Consider the following 19,986-nt stretch of genomic DNA (forward strand, 5'->3'; position numbering starts at 1 on the left):
GTCTGCAGCGTACAGTTTCTGTGCGGCTCTATCGAGTACCCTCTAGTTTCTACTTGAGGAGTTTGTAATCCTGCTAGCCACAGTACGATAGCTCAAACCTTTGAGGATTCTCCTTTCATGATTTTCACACAGAAGGGATGGATGCTCTTCTGAAACAACCTTTCAGAATAATAATTTATAATTTATAATTACTTTAAACCAATTTACTAATTTAATATAGTAAATTAACATCTTTATTCTCGTATATTTACGACTTTAATCTTGAAATTTTAGATTCCCCCTCCCCTTTAATGTGGCCCTAATACTGCGTCGTACATTGGCCCACTTTTTAGATGAATAAAAGACGTTTTCAAAGTGTGTCTTATACACTTAATTTATAGGCTAACATATCTGCTTCTGTAAAACTTTTTAAACCAACAAGGCTTAGAAATATTAAAAAAAATAAAAAAATAAATAAATGGAACTACTTTCAGGTCGCTTTAGTCTTTAAAGTCCAACTTTTGTGTCCATATGCTGCACATTAACATTTCATCCATCCACAAGCTAACCATCCCTTTCCTGATTTTTGCATGTTTGAAAGTTGCATTGTGTGTAGACCGTCACAGGCTGAAGTAAAGATGTTAATCATGAATTTGAATGTACTAGAAAAGGTGTTCTCCTCTGAGCCTGATGGTGTTCCTTTCCTCCCTTGCTGCCCGCCTGTTTTCCAAACCTTTCCCCCCCGCAATGTTTTACAGACAATATGATCGTTATTTGCTCTTTTTTAAAACCTCTGACTATGTGTGTCTTCATGGGTTTGTTTTTCCCCCTCACAGGAGCCAATGAACGAACAGAACTTTGACTCGTATGTGAGTACGCTGACGGACATGTACACTCACCAGGACCAGTTCCAGAGCCCGGAGAACAAGGCGCTGCTGGAGAACATCAAACAGGCCGTTCAGGGTATCCAGGTGTAGCCGTGACTCGAGGCCAAAATAAACAAATGCAAAGCAAAAACAACAAATCAAAGTCAAAAAGAGGGGGAAATGGTTGTTATTTGCTGCTGTAATCTACCACTTTTTTTGTTTTGTCTGCTGTTATTCGCTCGCGACTCCATGGGTATCTTTTTTAATTTTATTGTTGTTGCCTTGCTTTGAAAAAAAAATTTAAATGAACATTCACGTTTTGTACATTTTCATATGATCTTACATAATGTGATGTACTGTTTATAGCTGCTAATGTATGCACATTCTCGTGTATATGTATGTATTTATTTATTTATTGTAAGCTTGAATCGTTTTTTTTGATTAACGTAACATAAAACTGGGCGTCACGGGTTTAACGGGGAGCAGAGCGGCGGCGGCGGGCGAAGGTAACGTGAAGAGCAATCATTTTTCTCACGGGCTGTAACGCTGGATGTGAAGTCATTCATTCTTTTTGTAACGTTTAAAAAAGTGGACCACGTCGCCACTCTTTTTCTGTAAATCTTTAAAAAAAAAAAAAAACTCAAATGATGAGAATGAACCAATGCTATAATACGCAAGAAGATTTCAAACATCATGACACGGAAACTTAACTGGTGCAAATTCCATCGTCCCCTTTTTTTTCTTTTTTCGTGTCGCTTTACTTTGTTTCGTATGAAAAAAAACAAAGCAGAAAGACCAATGGCTACTGAAAACGTAGGAGACAATCTGCCATTTCTAAGTTCTTTTAATGGTTAATCTCGACTAGCTAATAGGAAAAGTGTCAGCAATATTGGTATTATGATATAAAATTGTTTGTTTAGATATGGGATGCAATCTATATGAAACATATTTGGGTATATGCAATTTCTTATGAACAAAACTAGCAAAGAACCGATAGCTCTTTTTACTAACTATAAATGTATTGCGTTTTGTATAAACCTTTTACTACAATCATGTGTTAGGAATCTGACGCGGGTGAAAGGACTTTGGTTCTGTCATGTTCGTCTTTGCACAGGGACACCTTTGTTTCCATGTTTTGATGTTTTTATTGTCGATTAAGAGGCACTTGACAGGCGGAAAGGATTTGTAGATATGATTTTTTTTTCTTTCTTAAAAGGCTGATGGCTCCTCTGGACTTACAGGGTCAAACGTCCCCCATACGTCATTGTATATTGCACTCGTCCTGTTTGAGAATAAAAAAAAGAAAAAACGTCTTTCCAATCATGCATCGAATTGTCTGAGCCACAATGGGACATGATGCCAGACGACATGATGACCAAGCAGCACTTTTCTTTTTTTAATTATCTTTGATTGTTATTGAAAAAGATGAATGAAAAACCTGAGCCAGCAGTCGAGAAAAAAGAAAAAACGCGTTGTCTGTGCACTGAATTTTAAACCGACTTGAGTATTTTGATCTGAATCGGCCTTATGATGACATTCAGTTTGAAAAATCACAGCACTGGTGGTGGGGTTTGTTTTTTCTGAACACCGTCGATCATGCATGCACTTTATTGGAGTTTGTCAAAAGTATTACACGTGGTGAATGAAGCAAAAACTGTACAGCGAGTTTGTGGAAACTGTGACTTCGACAAGACTTTGTGCTGGTGATTCCTGTTTGAAAGCAACTCGGAGCAAATGTCAAAGAGGTGATTCTTTTATTTGAAGGAAAACTCCCCCTCTGGACTCCATAACTTTGTTCACCTCTTTCAATCCAGTACATTTTTAAAGTCATTACAAACAGAATGAAAAACAACCCTAAGATAGCTTTCTGTCTTTCAAAATTATCTTTACATTTTAAACACGTTTGAATTTTTCCCAGTGATGTTATGTCGCGAACAATCAGAACATTTGGAAGTGCCCTTTAAGTGTGAACTCAAATTCCACTGCCTGCCTGCCCTAAATCCACTCCCCTTGTCCCAGATATCTGTAGGTTGGGGCAACACGTCTCTAAGCTACCAACAAGCCATGTGGGGATAGACCTCTAAGGATGTGTCCAAAACCAATCTAATGTGCTGCCTAGTACATACTCCAACAAAACTACATACTACATACTAGTGTTGTAGTACCAAGACCGGTCTAGAGACTACTTTTTGAAGGTCTCGGCCCAGTCTCAGAATCAAAAGTTTATTTTTACTTGTTCTTGTCTCGGAATCAGACTGGCCGGACTTCTATGGTGGCTGGGAAGTGCAAAGCAAAAATAACAAAGTGTGAAACACTTTTACAAAATTTGAGACAAATTTAAATTGTGAAAAACATTTTTACATTTTATATAAAACAAAATAACAAAACCAAAACACGTTTACCAAGGACAGAACACATTTATAAGATGTGAAACACTTTTACCAGTCCCCTAAAGAAATTTACAAACGACAGATTCTTGACGGAAAGGGAATGTACCAAATGCAGCAAGTGATTGAGTGAGGGGTCAATTTGTTTGTTTTGGCAGAAAGACTTTGCAGATAATTAAATTTGAATTAATTTCTAATTTGTATGTTATTAATATATGTATACACATAAGTTAATATTCTTTTCTAAAGGTCTCAGTTCTGGATGGAGTTATTTGCAGACCTCCGAGATGCTGGATACTTTAAAAGTTTGAGAGTCCACATGAAAAGCAAAAGCTGAGTAATCTGACTCAAATTAGTTTTACAAAACAGGCAAAACATCTTTCTGTCACCACAAACTCTGTATCCAATTAATTTATTTATTTTGGCCGGTGGATACTTTTCATCTACCGTCCACCTTGGCTAGTGTGTCAGTAAGTTAATGTTGGATTCCCGGTTGGAAGGTTCAAAGGTTAAAGAATATGGCGCAACAACAGATACAGCAGGAAAGTTAACATTAGGTACGATCGGTAAACAAAATCACATCATGCCAAATCTATGTTTAGCCTACTATGCTAGCCAGATAAATAGGATATAAGCTAACTAGCCTAGCTGCCAGTGGAAAGTCAAATGTTTGGACGTACATTGGAACTGAAACTGAAGACTTTTTCCAGACTAATTCAGATGTTTAAAAAAGTTAATTTTACAGAATTAATTTGATCTGAATTAAGGGATCAAACATTTTTGAGTTTCTGAGAACATTTTTAAAACCAAGTGTTCAGACAGAGGTAAACATACTCCCTGAGGTGGATGGGTTATCCAGACTCGGAGAACAAACCCTTCTGGAAACGATCTAGAGTTAAACCAAGTTTAATCGAATTACAGACATTTGATTGGTCACTTTTTGAGACTCACCACCAAAGCATGATTTTACCTGTGTTATGTTTGATTTTGTCTCTTTTCTTTTGTGATGACTGGAACTTTTCTCAGCTAAGTCAAGTTTCCACATAGAAAAAGCAATGGCCTCACTGCCAAACGGGGGGAGTTTTCCTTTAAAGATGTTTCTTTTTTGGACTTTCACTGCAAAGCCTCATCCCCTGACTTTACATCTCTGTCCACAGCTTTGTGTCTGCAGCTTCCTGACAGCTTGATACCGCTTTAGATAGACTGACAGCTTGTATTTTGTTTTCTTAACCAAGTCAGTTATTCTTACTGATAACAAAGGAAATGGGAGTAAAAGCACAATTCTGCCACTTAAAGAAAGTCAATAGACTAGATATTGTAATATGAGATGTAAAAGCTAAACTGTAACTATTTACATAGAGAATCTCAACACTAACATGTGACATGCTAGAATGCAAAATAAATCCATATAAATATTTGTGAAATCATCCGTTTATGAAAATGTTAGTTACTTTTCAGCGGTGCATTGAGAAGGGGTTTTTATACAACATTCATTTTTTTCTCTCCTTTTACCCCTTTTTCTCTGTTTCTCGCAGACTTTCAGCAACAGTTTTCTTACCACATGGCATGGGTTTTTGTTGGTATTTTTGCTGTATGTTTCAGGTCACGGGTTGCTACGTGATACTTTTAATTTGACTTGTGAAGTTTGTACAATTTTTATCATGCTGGTGTTGGCATCTCTTGCTCTGAATAAATCTTGTGTTGCAACACTGCTTAAGAGCTGTTCTTGTGTCCAATTCAAAGTGGTATCTAAATATTCATTATCTGATACAGATGATCGCTTACGGGGGTCACAGGGGGCTGGAGCCGATCCCAGCTGTGTGTGGGCGAGAGATGGGGTACAATCGGTACTGTAGTGGGGCCCCCAAATGTTTTTTTAAGCGACCTGTTCAGCAGACTATAAACGGCCTCTGTTATAAACTGTGACATGTAAGACTACTCTTGCATAGTCTGTATGAACTAACCAATCAGAGGCAGATTAGAGAGGGTCATCTCTGAAAGTTAGTAGATAGTTTTGCCCTTTTAGGTTTCTATTAGTGTTGTTTTTTGTTTGTTATATAAATTAAAATATGGATGATTAAACTGAGATTAAATGTGTTTAATTTTTCATTGTGCTCTCGGTGCTCAGCGTCATTTTCAGAGAACAAAAGACTAAACAATGACGACGGTAGAGGGCGCCAAAATGGCGCCAAAGGAGCTTTCAGTTTCACTCTTCGAGCCCTTTGTTTTTATTTCCGGTTTAAGACACGCCCCTTTCCGCTCTGAGACTCCACGTGATATCCACGGACTGTAAACAAACCGGGCATGTGCGTTTCGGCGGTGGTTTTCTGATTCATAATAACGTGTGTAATCAGGGCTCGGGTCTTCCCTCAGCCCTGTTTGGAGGTCAGCATGGTTTGGTGTGTTGTTTCCGGTTGTGAGAACCGTTCTGGGAAAGGTAGGGGAAACCCGGGGATCCTCAACAGACCGCCAAAGAAGTTCTTCAGCTTCCCCAGTGACCCGAAGCGAGTCAAGGTACGGACCAGTTCAACTGAAACAAAGGGGTTTCTTGATTTAAAAAAAAAAAAAAACGCTTCAAAAAGTGTCCGAATTGTTCTGTAAACTCTGAAGAAGATGCATTTTCATGAGCCTGCAAACAGTGTTTCACTCTGAAGTGTAGGAAATTGAGGGTTTAATGCAAAATACTGCAGTGTAGAAAATGTTTTTTGAATTGTCCTGCAAGATGCATTCAAGTCATAGCTGCAAGAAAGTGAAAACAAAATTAGAAACTATAAAGAACAATGCAAATTTGATTTAACATTTTGCAAACAATTCTTCTGCAATAAAAAAAAAATGCTTTAAAAAAAGTTAGGATCTTCTCCCCGGAATTAGCCTCCTTGTTTTATACTTTAAATGAGATGTGCTGCAGGCTGTAGAAAACAGATGGCTTCAGGTTAGGGTTATGTTCAAGTCTTCAGCGTGTCAGTCAGAAAATATAAACACTGCTAACTGTGGACAGGTATGGCTTGCGGCACTGAGAGAGATGGACAAGCTGGACTCCCCAGACCAGCATTTTATCTGTGAAGACCACTTCCTGCCGCAGGACATCTCCGCTGTTGGGGTCAACAGCGACGCCATCCCCATCATGCCCCCCTGCCTGGACGGACCGATGGACATGATCAGCTCCTGGGCGGTCGTCTGAAGAGGAGGAGGATGAGGAGGAGGATGAGTGGCAGACTGAAGGCTATGATAATGTTTATGAAGGCGGGATTTCTTTTCCTTTTCCAAGACTTCCTGCAGTGGATCCACCTCCTGCCATCAATCCCCCAACTCAGGTTTGATTTATCCATCTTTGTGTAGTTAAGCATATTTGTACTGTGAAGGAAGTCTAATACGAGTTAGGTAGTTTGAACATTAAGGCCCGCCCCCTCAGGTGATGTCATCTACAGTAGCACCTTTGAGAACTTTGGAGAACATTTTTGAAACTTGATCCGAAAGGCAACTGGACAAGATCTTCAGCCCGGGTCCAGATGTCTTTGGATCAAGCTTCAAATGTAACCTGGATGACTGAGAACCTACACAGACATCTTGGAGAACAATGCTCCCTCCCACCAGGTGAAAGTGATTACACCTTTTCAAATGTAAATGAGATGAGGGGTGGGTGCTTTTTTTGCAACACAAATGACCGCTGGAGACTCATTATTGATGCAACAAGACTCAAGTGCTGTCCACTGAAACCACATGTTGAAAACCAGGGTCAGAGAGTTCCCTTTCAGAAACTACAAACTGCTTTGTTTGGGTCACTTTTAAGATTTATACTGTCAGTTAACAAAAGTCTAAGAGGTGTTGCATTACAAAGTAGAACAAAGACATACGATATATCATGAAACAAGTTTGATTTCCTCACACTTCTCGGTTTCCGCTTTTCCCTATGTCCTCTCTTGATTAAATGATTCTTTAAAGGTCCAATCAGTGAGATGTGTAGTGAGTGAAATGATGAAGTGATCTTACTATATGATCAGACATTAAGGAAACATGCAGCAGCCAGTATGTCCTCCTTCTAACTTTAGATTCTGCTCCTGAATGCTCTGGATTTGTTTGGACCAGAGAAGGTAGACGCTTTTAAGGCAACTCCCCCCCCACAGCCGTTTTGGACGCCCCTCAGTTTGCCAGATATGAGAGCAGTTATCAGGTCAACAGGTGTTACAGCGATGGAAGCGGGTAAGAGAAGTGGTTCAGATAGAAGTGATTGTACCCGACCTAAAAAGCCTCTGCATGTTTCTAATAAGCTCCACGAGCAGAAACGTGCTCAAACTAGGATCAATATTGGAGATGCTTTTGAAAAATGGAGAGAGGTTAGAACACAGAAAGGTTTACAGACCCATGCAGAGCTGGATAAACACTGAAGCTTCAGAGTCCACCACATGGTGACCTGCATGAGCATCGACTCTAGAGAGGAGGGGGGGGGGAGACAGCTCTCTACAATGTTTTGAATTTAGACTGCAGTACCCATTTTGAACACTAGGGGTCAGAGTTGCTCCTTTAAGCAGAAAATTAAAAGTTAGACTGTGAAATGATAAATATTTTTGGACCCTATCACATATTGTGGTGTTATTGCCTCAAAGCTAACAAATCAAGGGTACTGCCTGTCCAACTGGTTTCCAACTCGTTACTGGGACGCGGTTTCGGCGGGTATGACGTCATTACCAGCTCAGATATCTGACTTCGGACGTAAATTGAACGCATCATTTAACCCGGTCTTCTTCACTTCCTGTTTTCCAGGATCCAGATACAAAGAAGACTTCAGAGACCCCGAAGAACCCGAGGTGAACACAACTTTCTTTTTTTATTTCTCTAACATATGACGCAACATCAGTTTGAGTTTAATTACTGCACCCTTATCTTTTCTTGTAAAGAGTTCTTTTTATGTGACCCCGGCAGGTGATGTATTTTCTTCTTCTTCTTCTTCTTCTTCTTCTTCTTCCCAGCTCCGGGAAAAGCCCGAGTCAGAAGGAGAGAGTCAGACCTGGTGAATTTTTACAGTCAAACAAACTCCGATGATTGGCCAATGCAAAACTATTTATGTGAACAGTAGCCAGGCCATTCAAAGCAACAACGTGTAGAGAATTTGTTTTGGTATGCTTTGGAGCCCTCTGAAGGTCTCTGAGCGTTACTACATGTCCATGTGTGTCTTCCTGTCGTGACTTCCTGGGTGCTGCTGTGTTGGACTCAGGCAAACCTCTGGCTAAGCAAATCCTCGAGCTGCTGCGGGCGGCGCCGGACGGGATCCTGGACCTCAATCGAACCATGCTGACCCTGGAGACCTGCAGCTTTCGAGTGTGGGAAATCACCTGCGTCCTGCAAGGCAACAACCTCGTCGAGAAGATGCCGAGGAACAGGATCAGGTGGATGTGAGTGAACACATGAGACGATGTGGAACCAGTGGACGTCTGCATGTTGGTTTGTTAGTCACTGAGGATGATTTGACCTCCACAGAGGGCGCGGGCTGAGCTCCAGCTCTTTGAACCAGCAGCACTTTCAGGCAGAGGTGGAGAACCTGAAGGCGACGGAGGAGAATCTGGACCGCCTCATCAGAAGCTGCTCCGAGCAGCTCTTTGACCTGACGGACGACGAAGATAACGCTGCATATCCTTTAACATCAGGCTGAGCTCAGAGGAGCAAAGAGACCGCTGGTCACCAAGTCAGGGAGTGTTTCTGTGATGTGCTGTTTGTGAGACCTAAAGATCGGGACAGCCTGTAAAATGTGTTTAAAACCAAATGTGACGAGCTGCAAAACAGTGAAACCCCATATTTGATTGAACAACATCCACTAGTCCAGACCGTACCTCCCATAGTACATTTTAAAGACTGTAGGTACAGCACAATGCCCTCGAACAGAAAACAGAACTAAAACAGGATTCAAAATGATACAATTGTTCTAATAATGTGTAAGTGCTGGTTTCTTTAACATTCCCCTGCACTTTGGCCTACGTGACCCCGGGGGACCTCTGCAGGATCGAAGCGTTCTGGCAGCAGGAGGTGATGGTCCTCAAAGCTCCAGATGGAACCAGTTTAAAGATTCCTGCTCCCACTGAGGTAAACCAGTCAAACCAGACGGAAAACAGATGTGAGGAGGATCGGGTGTGTCAAAGTAACAATGTCAATACAACCCTATGAGGACAAGAGACCATCATCAGGGTGACTCAGGTTGTGTGTGTGTGTGTGTGTGTGTGTGTGTGTGTGTGTGTGTGTGTGGATTACCTCAGGATTCCATCCAGTTGCATTTGAAAGGGAGGAAGGGTCCCATCCAGGTGCTGACCTGTGACATCAGGGTTGGAGACTCGATGGCAGAGGAGAGCGGCCGCTTCTTAACCGTGGAGGAAAGCCGAAGTAAAAGGTCAGCGCCGCACAAAGGTAACAAACTTAATTTAACCATTTCTTTTAAGTTTCCTGAAGAGTTTGTGATCATACAACATCTTTTAAAATGTATAAAATAACATGCTGTATCTTCTGCTTTCACAGACTCTGAGGATTCCTCTCTCCTCGTCTTGCAAAGTGGCAACCCACGGCAACCAGTGGAGCCTCCATCAAGTAATGAAGAGGAGTCCAACCAGCCAGGTAAACAGAGTTCAGGTGTTTGAAAGACTGGTTTCTGTTTATTAGCTCTTATTATGGTTTTAAGGGTACAGAGTCGACAATCCCAGAACCCTTCAGCTTTTGTCTGTGGACGATAAATGGTTGATTCAGGTGTGATTTGACTCGAGGTAAAGCTGACCGGACAGTTTTCCAGAAGACGTGCATTAATAGAAAATGTATCTCCTGTTCATCACTTCCTCAGCTCTGACATGTTTTTATAAAATCTGTTAGTAGAATGAGCGATGTTTGGTTTAGTTCCTAACTCTCCTACATTATCTCTGAATGATGTCAGAGAGGAGCCAGAGGAGAGAGACTCCTGAGCAGGATGCTGAGGACCAAACGATTCAGGGGGAAGAGCGACCTTTCCTGGAGGGAACTTTCATCACCGTCTTTACAGGTATGAGCAGTTCTAGTTAACTCTAACACTTCTACTCATCTTCAAGTTAAAGAGCGCCACCTTCCTGTTCATGGAAACCTCTACAGCCGACTGTGGAGCGCACTGGAGGAAGGAGATCAACTTTACTGATCCCACGTTGGGGGAAATGAAGTCGTTACAACCAGCAAAAAAAGAAAATAGCAAAAAGAATAAAACAAAGATTTTTACAGAAATGAAATAAGAGGAAAAATATGGTGGTCTAGCGATCTTTCTCAGTCTGGTGTTGAAGGAGCTTCTCAAAGCCCCCACCTTGTCATGTGGGGTTGTCCATGATGGATGTCAGCTTGGCAAACATCCTCCTCTCACCCACCTCCTCTACAGAGTCCAGAGGACAGTCTAAGCAGATATAAAGTTCTCCTCCTAAGTCTCCTCTAATAAATGTGTGTGGCTCTCACAGCTCACCCCCACATGTTATTCATGTTGTCTGTACAGAAGAACCATTTGACCCTGAGCTAAAGGAAAGAGAGCCAACATCCTCACAAGAAGAAAAGGTGAGTGTTTTTAATTTGTTACATTACACTCACTTTAGCTGGATGTTTTATAAACATATTATATTTACATGAAGACGTTTCCTCTGCAGGCTCCTTATGAAGAAGAAGAACCGTCCAACCCTGAGCCTCAGACAGAGGAGATGGTAAGTCGTGATGTGTGTTTGGTTTGTAACATTAAAGATGTTATTTGGTCTTTTTAAATAAGTTTCCCCTGTCCTTCATTCATCTACAGGAACTCTGTGGTGGAACATGTGAGGCGAAGACAGAAGTCAGTGCAGCTCCGTACACGCCACAGGATGAGGAGGTGAGTCTGAAGGGATTCTTGTTAGACTTTAAATCATCTTGGTAGTCCGGGCATAGTGCTGGTCTGTTCTTTATGGGATCTCTGGCATCTTTTAGATTACACAGTGAGGTTTGGGCTGTAGACAACATGGACATCATATCTGAAGCCCAACGATGGCAGTCACTAGTGCTGCAGAACTCGAAACCTTTATTGGTCTCGAGACCACCTTTTGAAGGTCTCGTCTTGGAATCGAAAGCATTTTTACTCGGTCTTGGACTGGATGGACTCTGGATTTTAAATAAAGACCGGCCAAGACCACCACTGAAAGACTATTTTTCCACATCCTTACTGTGATAAGAAGGAAAAAGAACAAAAAACTAAAATTCATTTGTAGTTTGGTTTTTATCCCCCGGTTAATTGAGTGACTCACCCCCTTCACACAAGATGAGGATTTTTCTGTGATATTTATGGTCTTGGTCTTGTCTTGGTCTTAGAGCACTCTGGTCTCAGGTATGTCTCGGTCTCGGAGCACTCTGGTCTCGGGTATGTCTTGGTCTAGGAGCACTCTGGTCTCGGGTATGTCTTGGTCTCGGAGCACTCTGGTCTCGGGTATGTCTTGGTCTCAGAGCACTCTGGTCTCGGGTATGTCTTGGTCTTGGAGCACTCTGGTCTCAGATATGTCTTGGTCTCAGAGCACTCTGGTCTCAGGTATGTCTTGGTCTAGGAGCACTCTGGTCTCGGATATGTCTTGGTCTCGGAGCACTCTGGTCTCAGGTATGTCTTGGTCTCGGAGCACTCTGGTCTCGGGTATGTCTTGGTCTCGGAGCACTCTGGTCTCGGGTATGTCTTGGTCTCGGAGCACTCTGGTCTCGGGTATGTCTTGGTCTCAGAGCACTCTGGTCTCGGTTATGTCATGGTCTCGGAGCACTCTGGTCTTGGGTATGTCTTGGTCTCGGAGCACTGGTCTCGGGTATGTCTTGGTCTCAGAGCACTCTGGTCTCGGTTATGTCATGGTCTCGGAGCACTCTGGTCTCGGGTATGTCTTGGTCTCAGAGCACTCTGGTCTCGGTTATGTCATGGTCTCGGAGCACTCTGGTCTTGGGTATGTCTTGGTCTCGGAGCACTGGTCTTGGGTATGTCTTGGTCTCAGAGCACTCTGGTCTCGGTTATGTCATGGTCTCGGAGCACTCTGGTCTCGGGTATGTCTTGGTCTCGGAGCACTCTGGTCTCGGGTATGTCTTGGTCTCGGAGCACTCTTGTCTCAGGTATGTCTTGGTCTTGGAGCACTCTGGTCTCAGGTATGTCTTGGTCTTGGAGCACTCTGGTCTCGGGTATGTCTTGGTCTTGGAGCACTCTGGTCTCGGGTATGTCTTGGTCTTGGAGCACTCTGGTCTCGGGTATGTCTTGGTCTTGGAGCACTCTGGTCTCGGGTATGTCTTGGTCTTGGAGCACTCTGGTCTCGGGTATGTCTCGGCCACGGATCACTCTGGTCTTGAGTACGTCTTGGTCTCGGTTAGTGTGGTCTAAACTACAACACTAGTGGTCTCCATATTAACCATGCAGAGTAAACCTTTTGGTACCAAAATGTTGACAGCATTTGTCTGCAGGAGTTTCCCAACACCGCCCGTCTAGGACTTCTAATTTTCTTTTTGCCTGGTAGCGAAGCAGATCTTAGTTTAGTTTTGCACAAACTTCCAACAACACAGTTTCCTCTGCACAGTTTCAGGCTCTTTATAAAGAAGAACCGTCCGACCCCGAGCCTCAGAAAGAGGAGAAGGTAAGTCGTGTTTTGTGACGTCACAGTCATGTGTGACACCAGCTTGAGTGGAAAGAAAACCTTTAATGAACTCCTCCATCTTTCATCTACAGGAACTCTGTGGTGGAACAAGTGAGGTGAAGACAGATGTCAGCACAGCTCCGTACCAACCACAGGATGAGAAGGTGAGTTGGGATATATTCTCTCTTCACACAGTTTGATTACTTCTTGACATTATGGGGCTGTCGGGTAGCAGCTATTGGCTGTATACATCATGGACGTAATCTCAGTGATGTCACCCATTGTTATCTGAAGCCCAACGATGGCGGTCTCTACATTAACCATGCCATGAGTAAACCTTTGGGTACTTCCAACAAAATGTTTCCTCTGCACAGTTTCAGGCTCTTTATAAAGAAGAACCGTCCGACCCTGAGACTCAGAAAGAAGAGAAGGTAAGTCGTGTTTAGTGACGTCACAGTCATGTGTTTGACTTGAGTGAATTTTTCTGTTTCTGTTTTAAAACGTTTGAGTGATCGAAGAGAAAAACACTCTACAATTCTACAATTCACTCTGCAGACTCTTTTATCCAAAGCGACGTACATCAGAGAGTAAGAACAACACAAGCAAGGATCTAGAAAAAAAAAAGGGAACAATGTCAGTAAGAGCAAACGATCAGCTTTGAGTCTGATTGGACACACAGGTGCTGACAGGAAGTGACCAGAGGCAAAGCACAACATTGATCAGTATAGAAACCATCTTATAAGTTGTCGTTATCAAACAAAAACCATCGTCATTACCATCATCATCATCAATAATATGGAGACCATCATTATTAAGTTAGTAGGTATTCATGAACGAGCTGGGTCTTTCGCTTTTTCTTAAAGGTGCTCTTGGGTTAACGTGTATGCATTCTTTCTTTTCGCTGCAAAAGGGCGTTGAATCCACTGATCATGGTCCGGACTCTGCACAAAGAGGGGATGGAGGTAGCTTTGATGAAGACGACACGCATGACCCTGCTCCATGTAGTGACAGATCCAACTGGGATGAAGACGCTGAACCTCCTGCCGACGATACAGCAGCGTCTTCTCCAGAGAGGACAAATCCAGAGCCACAACCCGTAAACTGCACCGAGCTGGAGGATGAAGATTCTACTAACTCTGGAGAACTCGGGATCGATGGCGACGCCTTAACTGACTCTGAACCAGGCTCTGATCATGAATCCATCACAAGCCAAACCCGGAGTCTTGTGACCACAAATACAACAACAAAGTCTTCTTCTACTGAAGGGGCAACTATTGAGATTGTGCTCACCCCCATGGAATCGTCCTGCACTCAGAAAAACTACTCCTACGTTTGCAAGACTCCTCAGTCTAAAATAGCCCATCACCTCAGAAACCATGAAAAAAAAGATCCCGACATCGCCCAAGCGTTCGCGCTCCCGAAACACTCCAAAGAGAGGAAGCTGTTGTTCAAGAAGTTGAGAAACCGAGGTAACTTTGAACACAACAAAGAAGCCATGATCAATCGGGCCGGACCGGTGAAGATAAGAAGAAGACCAGAAAGATCCAACATCGCTCTGAATAGCAAAATGTACGTGCACTGTGCGTATTGTAAAGCCATGCTGATGCGTAAGCTGCTGGGGCGCCACTTGACCAGATGCCCTTCAAGGACCGGATCAGAACCGGAGGCGACGGTTCAGCCAGAACCGGAGTCAACATACTCCCGTCCGATTTCTCCTGCAGTGTTGAAGATCCTCGGGAATAGCAGAGACGAGGTGGCATCTGTAGCTCGAAATGACTTCCTCTTGCTGCTGCTGACTCAGTCTCTCTTGGACAAGCATGGAGGCGATCCGTCCAAGTTCGAGTACATCAGACAGAAGGTTCAGGAAATGAGCCGGCTTCTGTTGAACCTGAGGAGAAAGTATTCCATATCCAGTTTTGAGGACGCCGTAAAGCCGTAAAATTCCCTCAAAGTCATCGAAGCCGTCAAAGAAATAGCCGGTTACAACGAAGAGAAGCAGACGTGTCGCACTCCAAGTCTCGCTTTGAAGCTCGGACTCTCGCTCCGGAAGATGGGAGCCATTATTTTCCGCGGGGCCGGGAACGCACGGAATGGAAAGACGGTCAAAGAAGCGAAGCAATTCACAAGACTCTGCGCAAAAGAGCTGACAGGACCCTTCGGCCTCACTGCGCCCCCCGCTACTTCGGGCAAACCGACGTTGAGAATAAAAACGGCGACCATACCGTACGCGAAGGATGTGCAGCTGATGCACCGGTACCTGGAGAGGAGGTCAGCGGACGCCGCGGAGAACCTGAAAATGCACGAAAGACCGCAGAGGTACGCGGAACTTGCCAAGGTGACGCTGGCTCAAATCGTTATCTGCAACAGACATCGTTCAGAAGAAGTCTCGAGCATGACGCTGGGGTCTTTCCAGAATAGAGAGCGAGCCGATCTCCGTGACGACGCGTCCGCTGGCCTCTCGCCGTTCAAGCGGATGCTGGCCGCGTGTTTCAGCAGGGTCGAGATTCTGGACAGGAGAGGGAGGAAGCTGAGTGTTCTTTTGAGCCCCGAGGTCGTTAGTGCAGCGACACTTCTTGCGGACAAAAGAGAGGCGTGCAACGTGCACAAGGACAACCCCTTCCTGTTCGGACAGTCACACGGCCGATCCAAAGGCTACTACTGGGGCCGCGAGTGCGTCAGGGTTATTGCACAGCAGTGCGGCGCGAGGCGTCCCGTATACCTCAGGTCTCAACAACTCCGCAAGCACATGGCGACGATGTCCCAGATTCTCCACCTCTCGAGTAGGGAGCTGGAACAACTGGCCCACTTTTTGGACGGCGACATCCGGGTGGACAGAGACTTCTATCGGCTGCCGGAGGCGACGACAGAACTCGCTAATATCGCAAAGCTTCTGCTGGCCAAGGAGAACGGGTTCCAGGAAAAGTCCCCCGACGAGTTTGAAGGTATGTGTTGGTGATGTTACAGCTTCGACTCATTCCAGGAGAAAGATAAATGTAGCTCCAATAAAGCTGTGAGACTGAGATGAACAAATAACACCACACGTGAAGATGATCTAAATACAGACGCTATCCTTTAAAGGGGACATATTCTGAAAAATCCACTTGTACAGTGTTTTTGAACATATATTTGGGTAACCTGAGTGTCTACTGACCCACAAAATGTGAAATAAACCCATCCAGTCCTTTGTTTGTGGTCTGCATAAGTCTTACAACACAGAGATCAATGCTCTGTTTCTAATGTGCTCTCCTTGTGATGTCACAGTGGGATTCTGGTATCCCCTGGTATCACCAACCCATGGTATGGTCCGCCATTTTTATTCTCACTACAGAGGAGTAATGTCTACGGGGAAAGCTCAGGGGGGCTCATTGCATTTAAAGAGACACACACACCAAAACGGAGCGTTCTCAGAGAGCTGGTTTATACAGGGTCACAAACCTCCTCTGGTGCTTGATTCATGTTATATTTTGAACAAAGCACAGCACAGATGTTTCATTTAGACCACAGGGGACTGTTTGAAAAGGTGGAGGAGGGGACTGTTTGAAAAGGTGGAGGAGGGGGATAACATGTCCTCTTTAAAGCTGTTTGTCCACAACAAAGACTTGTGTTTGTTCATCAATCGTGCTTTTCTTTAGATGAAGTGGATCCAGAGCTGGGCGAAAGTGATTCGGGAGAGGGAGACGAGGAAGAGTCTGATGGAGCCATTGGACCAAATATGGGTATGTGCTGAACGTGGGCTCAATGAGTGTGCATATGAACCAAACATAAATACTGTTTAAGAACTTTTAGACGATTATTCAAAGACACTCTGTCTGTGCATGCAGACATACTGCCACCACCGGCTCTGCAGGTACTGTGTGGGAATGCCATCAATGTTGTCAGATTGTTGTATGATGGTATTTGTTAATCTTGGGGTTGATATCATTGGTTGTTATTTTGGGGTTTGACAGAATGTTGGAAAAAAAAAGATTTCAACATCTGCCTGTTTTGTTTTTTCTTAGCAATAAAAAAAAGGAAGCAATCGACCGAGGATGAGGCCGAGAGTTCAAACAGTAAGGATTTTATTTCTCTCCTTTTTGGTGTGTTACTTTCCCTGAACACTATGGGGTGCAGGTAATTAATTAAAGAACTAAACTGGGAATGAAGAAGGGATTGAAATTGAATTTTTCCTCGTTTTTTCACCAGGAAAACTAAAAAAGACGGAATCGACCGAGGACGGGGCAAAGAGCTCTAAAGGTAAGGTTTCTCAGACGTTGTCATGGTGACGAGGGAGCTGTATAAAAGCATTTGTTTTTTCAGTCTGAACTCTGAAATTCTGTTGTTGTTGATCGTCAGCCGTCAAATCCAGAAGATCGGTAAAGAAGAAGGCGTGGAGCCAGACTGAAATCAGCGCTGTCCTGAAACACTTCCAGGAACACATTTTAAAGGGATACCTCGCCACAAAGCTGGAGTGTGAGATGTGTAAGAACGCCGAGGAGACCGCTCTGAGCGAGAGGACGGTTCAGAACATCCGGGACTTTGTCAGGAACCGGGGCCTGTATCTGAAAAAAAACAGACACCAGCGTGCAGAGCTAGTTCAGTCGGGGTCTTTATGTTTTTGAACTTTTTTTAAATTTTTTATAAAGAAGTTTGTACGTTTCATGAAACAGCATTGGATGTTGTTTCCTTGGATACGCTGTTGCTGCTGTTTTACACAAAATGTTTGAGGTAAAGCAACCTTTGTTCACAAGTTTAAATAAAAATCTTCCAAAGCTACTGGCCGTGTTGGACATTTTTACATTTTACTGAAAAGTCAATGGATTGAGGGTCGCAACTCTTCAAATAAAAGCAGACTTGATCTTCTAAAGTTCTGACTTCTTACTCTGCAGGTCACACCTACACATTCACACACTGGTGGTAGAGGCTGCAGCTCAGTCTGAAGGGACTTGAGTTGCGAACCGGGACTGCACGTACAGTAGAGGATGGCGAAGAGGGGCGGAAGCACAAATCCTTGTTGGGGGAGCCAGTGCACGAACAAACCTGGTTAATTCTCAATCTGTGTCCTGATGGTTTAAAAAAAATGAAAAGTCCAGAGTCCAACTCACACATGCATCATTACAATATGAAAAAAGATACAAAATGAAAGAGAAATGGGTCACTGGTGGCGCAGTGGTTAGTGTGCACGCCTCATTGTACAGATGCTGTAGTCCTCCAAGCGGGCAGCCCAGGTTCAAATCTGACCTGTAGCTCCCTTTCTGAATGTCATTCCCCTCTCCCTCTCTTTCTCTCTCTCTCTCTCTCTCTCTCCGTCCCTCCCTCTCCCTGATTTAAGACTCTACCCACTGTCCTGTCTGTCCATTAAAGCCCAAAAATAAATCAATTACAGAGAAATACAGAATTCAAAGCCTGGATTGCAAAAGCATCCCTTTAGGCGTCAAGTCCCCAGGTCCCCATGGGTCCTTGAAAAGTCTTAAAAAGTTTTACATTTCTTACAGAGTCAAATTTTTTTTTGACTTGTGCGAGGTCTGAAATTTGGGTGCCAGTGGCCTGGAGGTTGAGTCTGACCTGTGGCTCCTCTCCTGCATGTCATTCCTCTCTCTCTCTCTCTCTCTCTCTCTCTCTCTCTCTCTCTCTCTCTCTCTCTCTCTCTCTCTCTCTCTCTGATTTCTGCTCTGCACTGTCCTGTCTCCAAATAAAAAGCCAGAAAATAAACCCTAGAAACAATGTGATATGCATTGTGACTGAGACATGTTTGAATAATATTTTGAACCTACACTACATCTGGTCAGTGTTATATGATTTGTTTAAATAATTGTTTTATGGATATACTTATTCACGTAGGAGGAGAAGAAGACGGGGAAATATAAGCTCAATTAAATGTGGCTTGAAGATGAAGATGTCAGGGAACATTATGTAGACACAAACTGTGATTATGAGGCGATGTGCAGGATATGCTAAATAAAAATTCAACCTGGGAAAATGTGATTTAAAGTTGTCGAGTTCCACATGAAACCAGGTGAATATATTGTAATAATTCTTCTTTGTGTGTGTTTAAAAAAGTCTTACATTGAATCATAGATGATGTGCATCAAACCCTGTGTCTGTCCCACGTCAGGAAATGAGAAGACCTCCTTACAAACTATCATGGCTGGTCGTCGACTCTCTTAGTTATTCTGCAATACGGAGTGAAAATAATCATTCTCCTTTACAACAGCACCGCCCGGTGGACAGACTGCGTCACTGCATCTGGATAGAAACAGGAAAGAACCTGAAGAGGAGATGGTTTATTTCCTCTCACATGTAAAAAATAAAAACAAAGGTGTGTCTGTGCTTCTAATCTAGGAATAGACAAACAGCCTGAAGAAATGCAAAAACAAAAGGAGAAGTTTGTTTTTTTATTCCGACACAGGACTGATAATCTGCATTCTGTGCTGAGGGGGAGCTTGACTTATATGTTGGGGTGCTGTGAATAGTCGATTTTCATGAATTCATAGTTACTTTTTTAAGTTTTATCTTTTTGTTTTGTTTTCCAAATAAAAGCCGACATATATGAGAGGGATTAACTGGGGCTTGACAGATTTGTGACGGGGCTATAGCGCCCCCTAGCCTCGGTGTGGCGCTGTGCTTGGCCTCAGGCTTGGTGATCAGCTACAGACACACCCCTAAATATGAATATCTCTAATCCTTCAAAATATCACAACGGGTGGGTTAGAACGACAAACACCGGCAAAACGCTCTCTCTCTCTCTCTCTCTCTCTCTCCCACTCCTCTCTCTCACTCTTCTCTCTCCCCCTCTCTCTCTCTCCCTCTTCTCTCTCTCTCACTCTTCTCTCTCTCTCTCTCTCACTCTTCTCTCTCCCTCTCTCTCACTCTTCTCTCTCTCTCTCACTCTTCTCTCCATCTCTCTCTCACTCTTCTCTCTCCCCCTCTCTCTCTCTCCCTCTTCTCTCTCTCTCTCTATCTCTCTCTCTCACTCTTCTCTCTCTATCTCTCTCTCTCTCTCTCTCTCTCTATCTCTCTCTCTCACTCTTCTCTCTCTTTCTCTCTCTCTCTATCTCTCTCTCTCACTCTTCTCTCTCTATCTCTCTCTCTCTCCCTCTCTCTCTCTCTCTCGCTCTTCTCTCTCTCCCTCTCTCTTCCACACACTCAGCATCACCATCCAACAAAAGTAAACTT

At 43.5% G+C, this 19,986-nt stretch overlaps 2 protein-coding genes across 6 annotated transcripts in view; both read left to right on the plus strand.

Moving 5' to 3' along the window:
• The window catches only part of myt1la (myelin transcription factor 1-like, a), an 81,099-nt gene extending 78,382 nt beyond the window's left edge, over positions 1–2,717 (plus strand). For all 5 annotated transcript variants that reach the window (XM_061051530.1, XM_061051532.1, XM_061051528.1 and 2 more), the window contains one exon: positions 816–2,717. In XM_061051530.1, coding sequence (XP_060907513.1) covers positions 816–956 — 141 coding nt within the window. In that variant the 3' untranslated portion in view covers positions 957–2,717. The remainder of the gene's footprint in view (positions 1–815) is intronic.
• A 5,483-nt stretch (positions 2,718–8,200) lies between these two features.
• LOC132985357 (uncharacterized) lies at positions 8,201–15,124 on the plus strand. The gene is made up of 14 exons (XM_061052708.1): positions 8,201–8,240; positions 8,445–8,622; positions 8,708–8,874; positions 9,165–9,307; positions 9,478–9,625; positions 9,734–9,829; positions 10,140–10,244; positions 10,716–10,774; positions 10,864–10,917; positions 11,007–11,078; positions 12,778–12,834; positions 12,927–12,998; positions 13,209–13,265; positions 13,745–15,124. Exons 2-14 carry the CDS (start codon positions 8,519–8,521, stop codon positions 14,771–14,773), a joined length of 2,163 nt encoding a protein of 720 aa, XP_060908691.1. The 5' UTR covers positions 8,201–8,240; positions 8,445–8,518; the 3' UTR covers positions 14,774–15,124.
• Positions 15,125–19,986: the final 4,862 nt, after the last annotated feature.

The sequence above is a fragment of the Labrus mixtus genome, chromosome 12 (genome assembly GCF_963584025.1).
Source record: "Labrus mixtus chromosome 12, fLabMix1.1, whole genome shotgun sequence".
Taxonomy (NCBI): domain Eukaryota; kingdom Metazoa; phylum Chordata; class Actinopteri; order Labriformes; family Labridae; genus Labrus; species Labrus mixtus.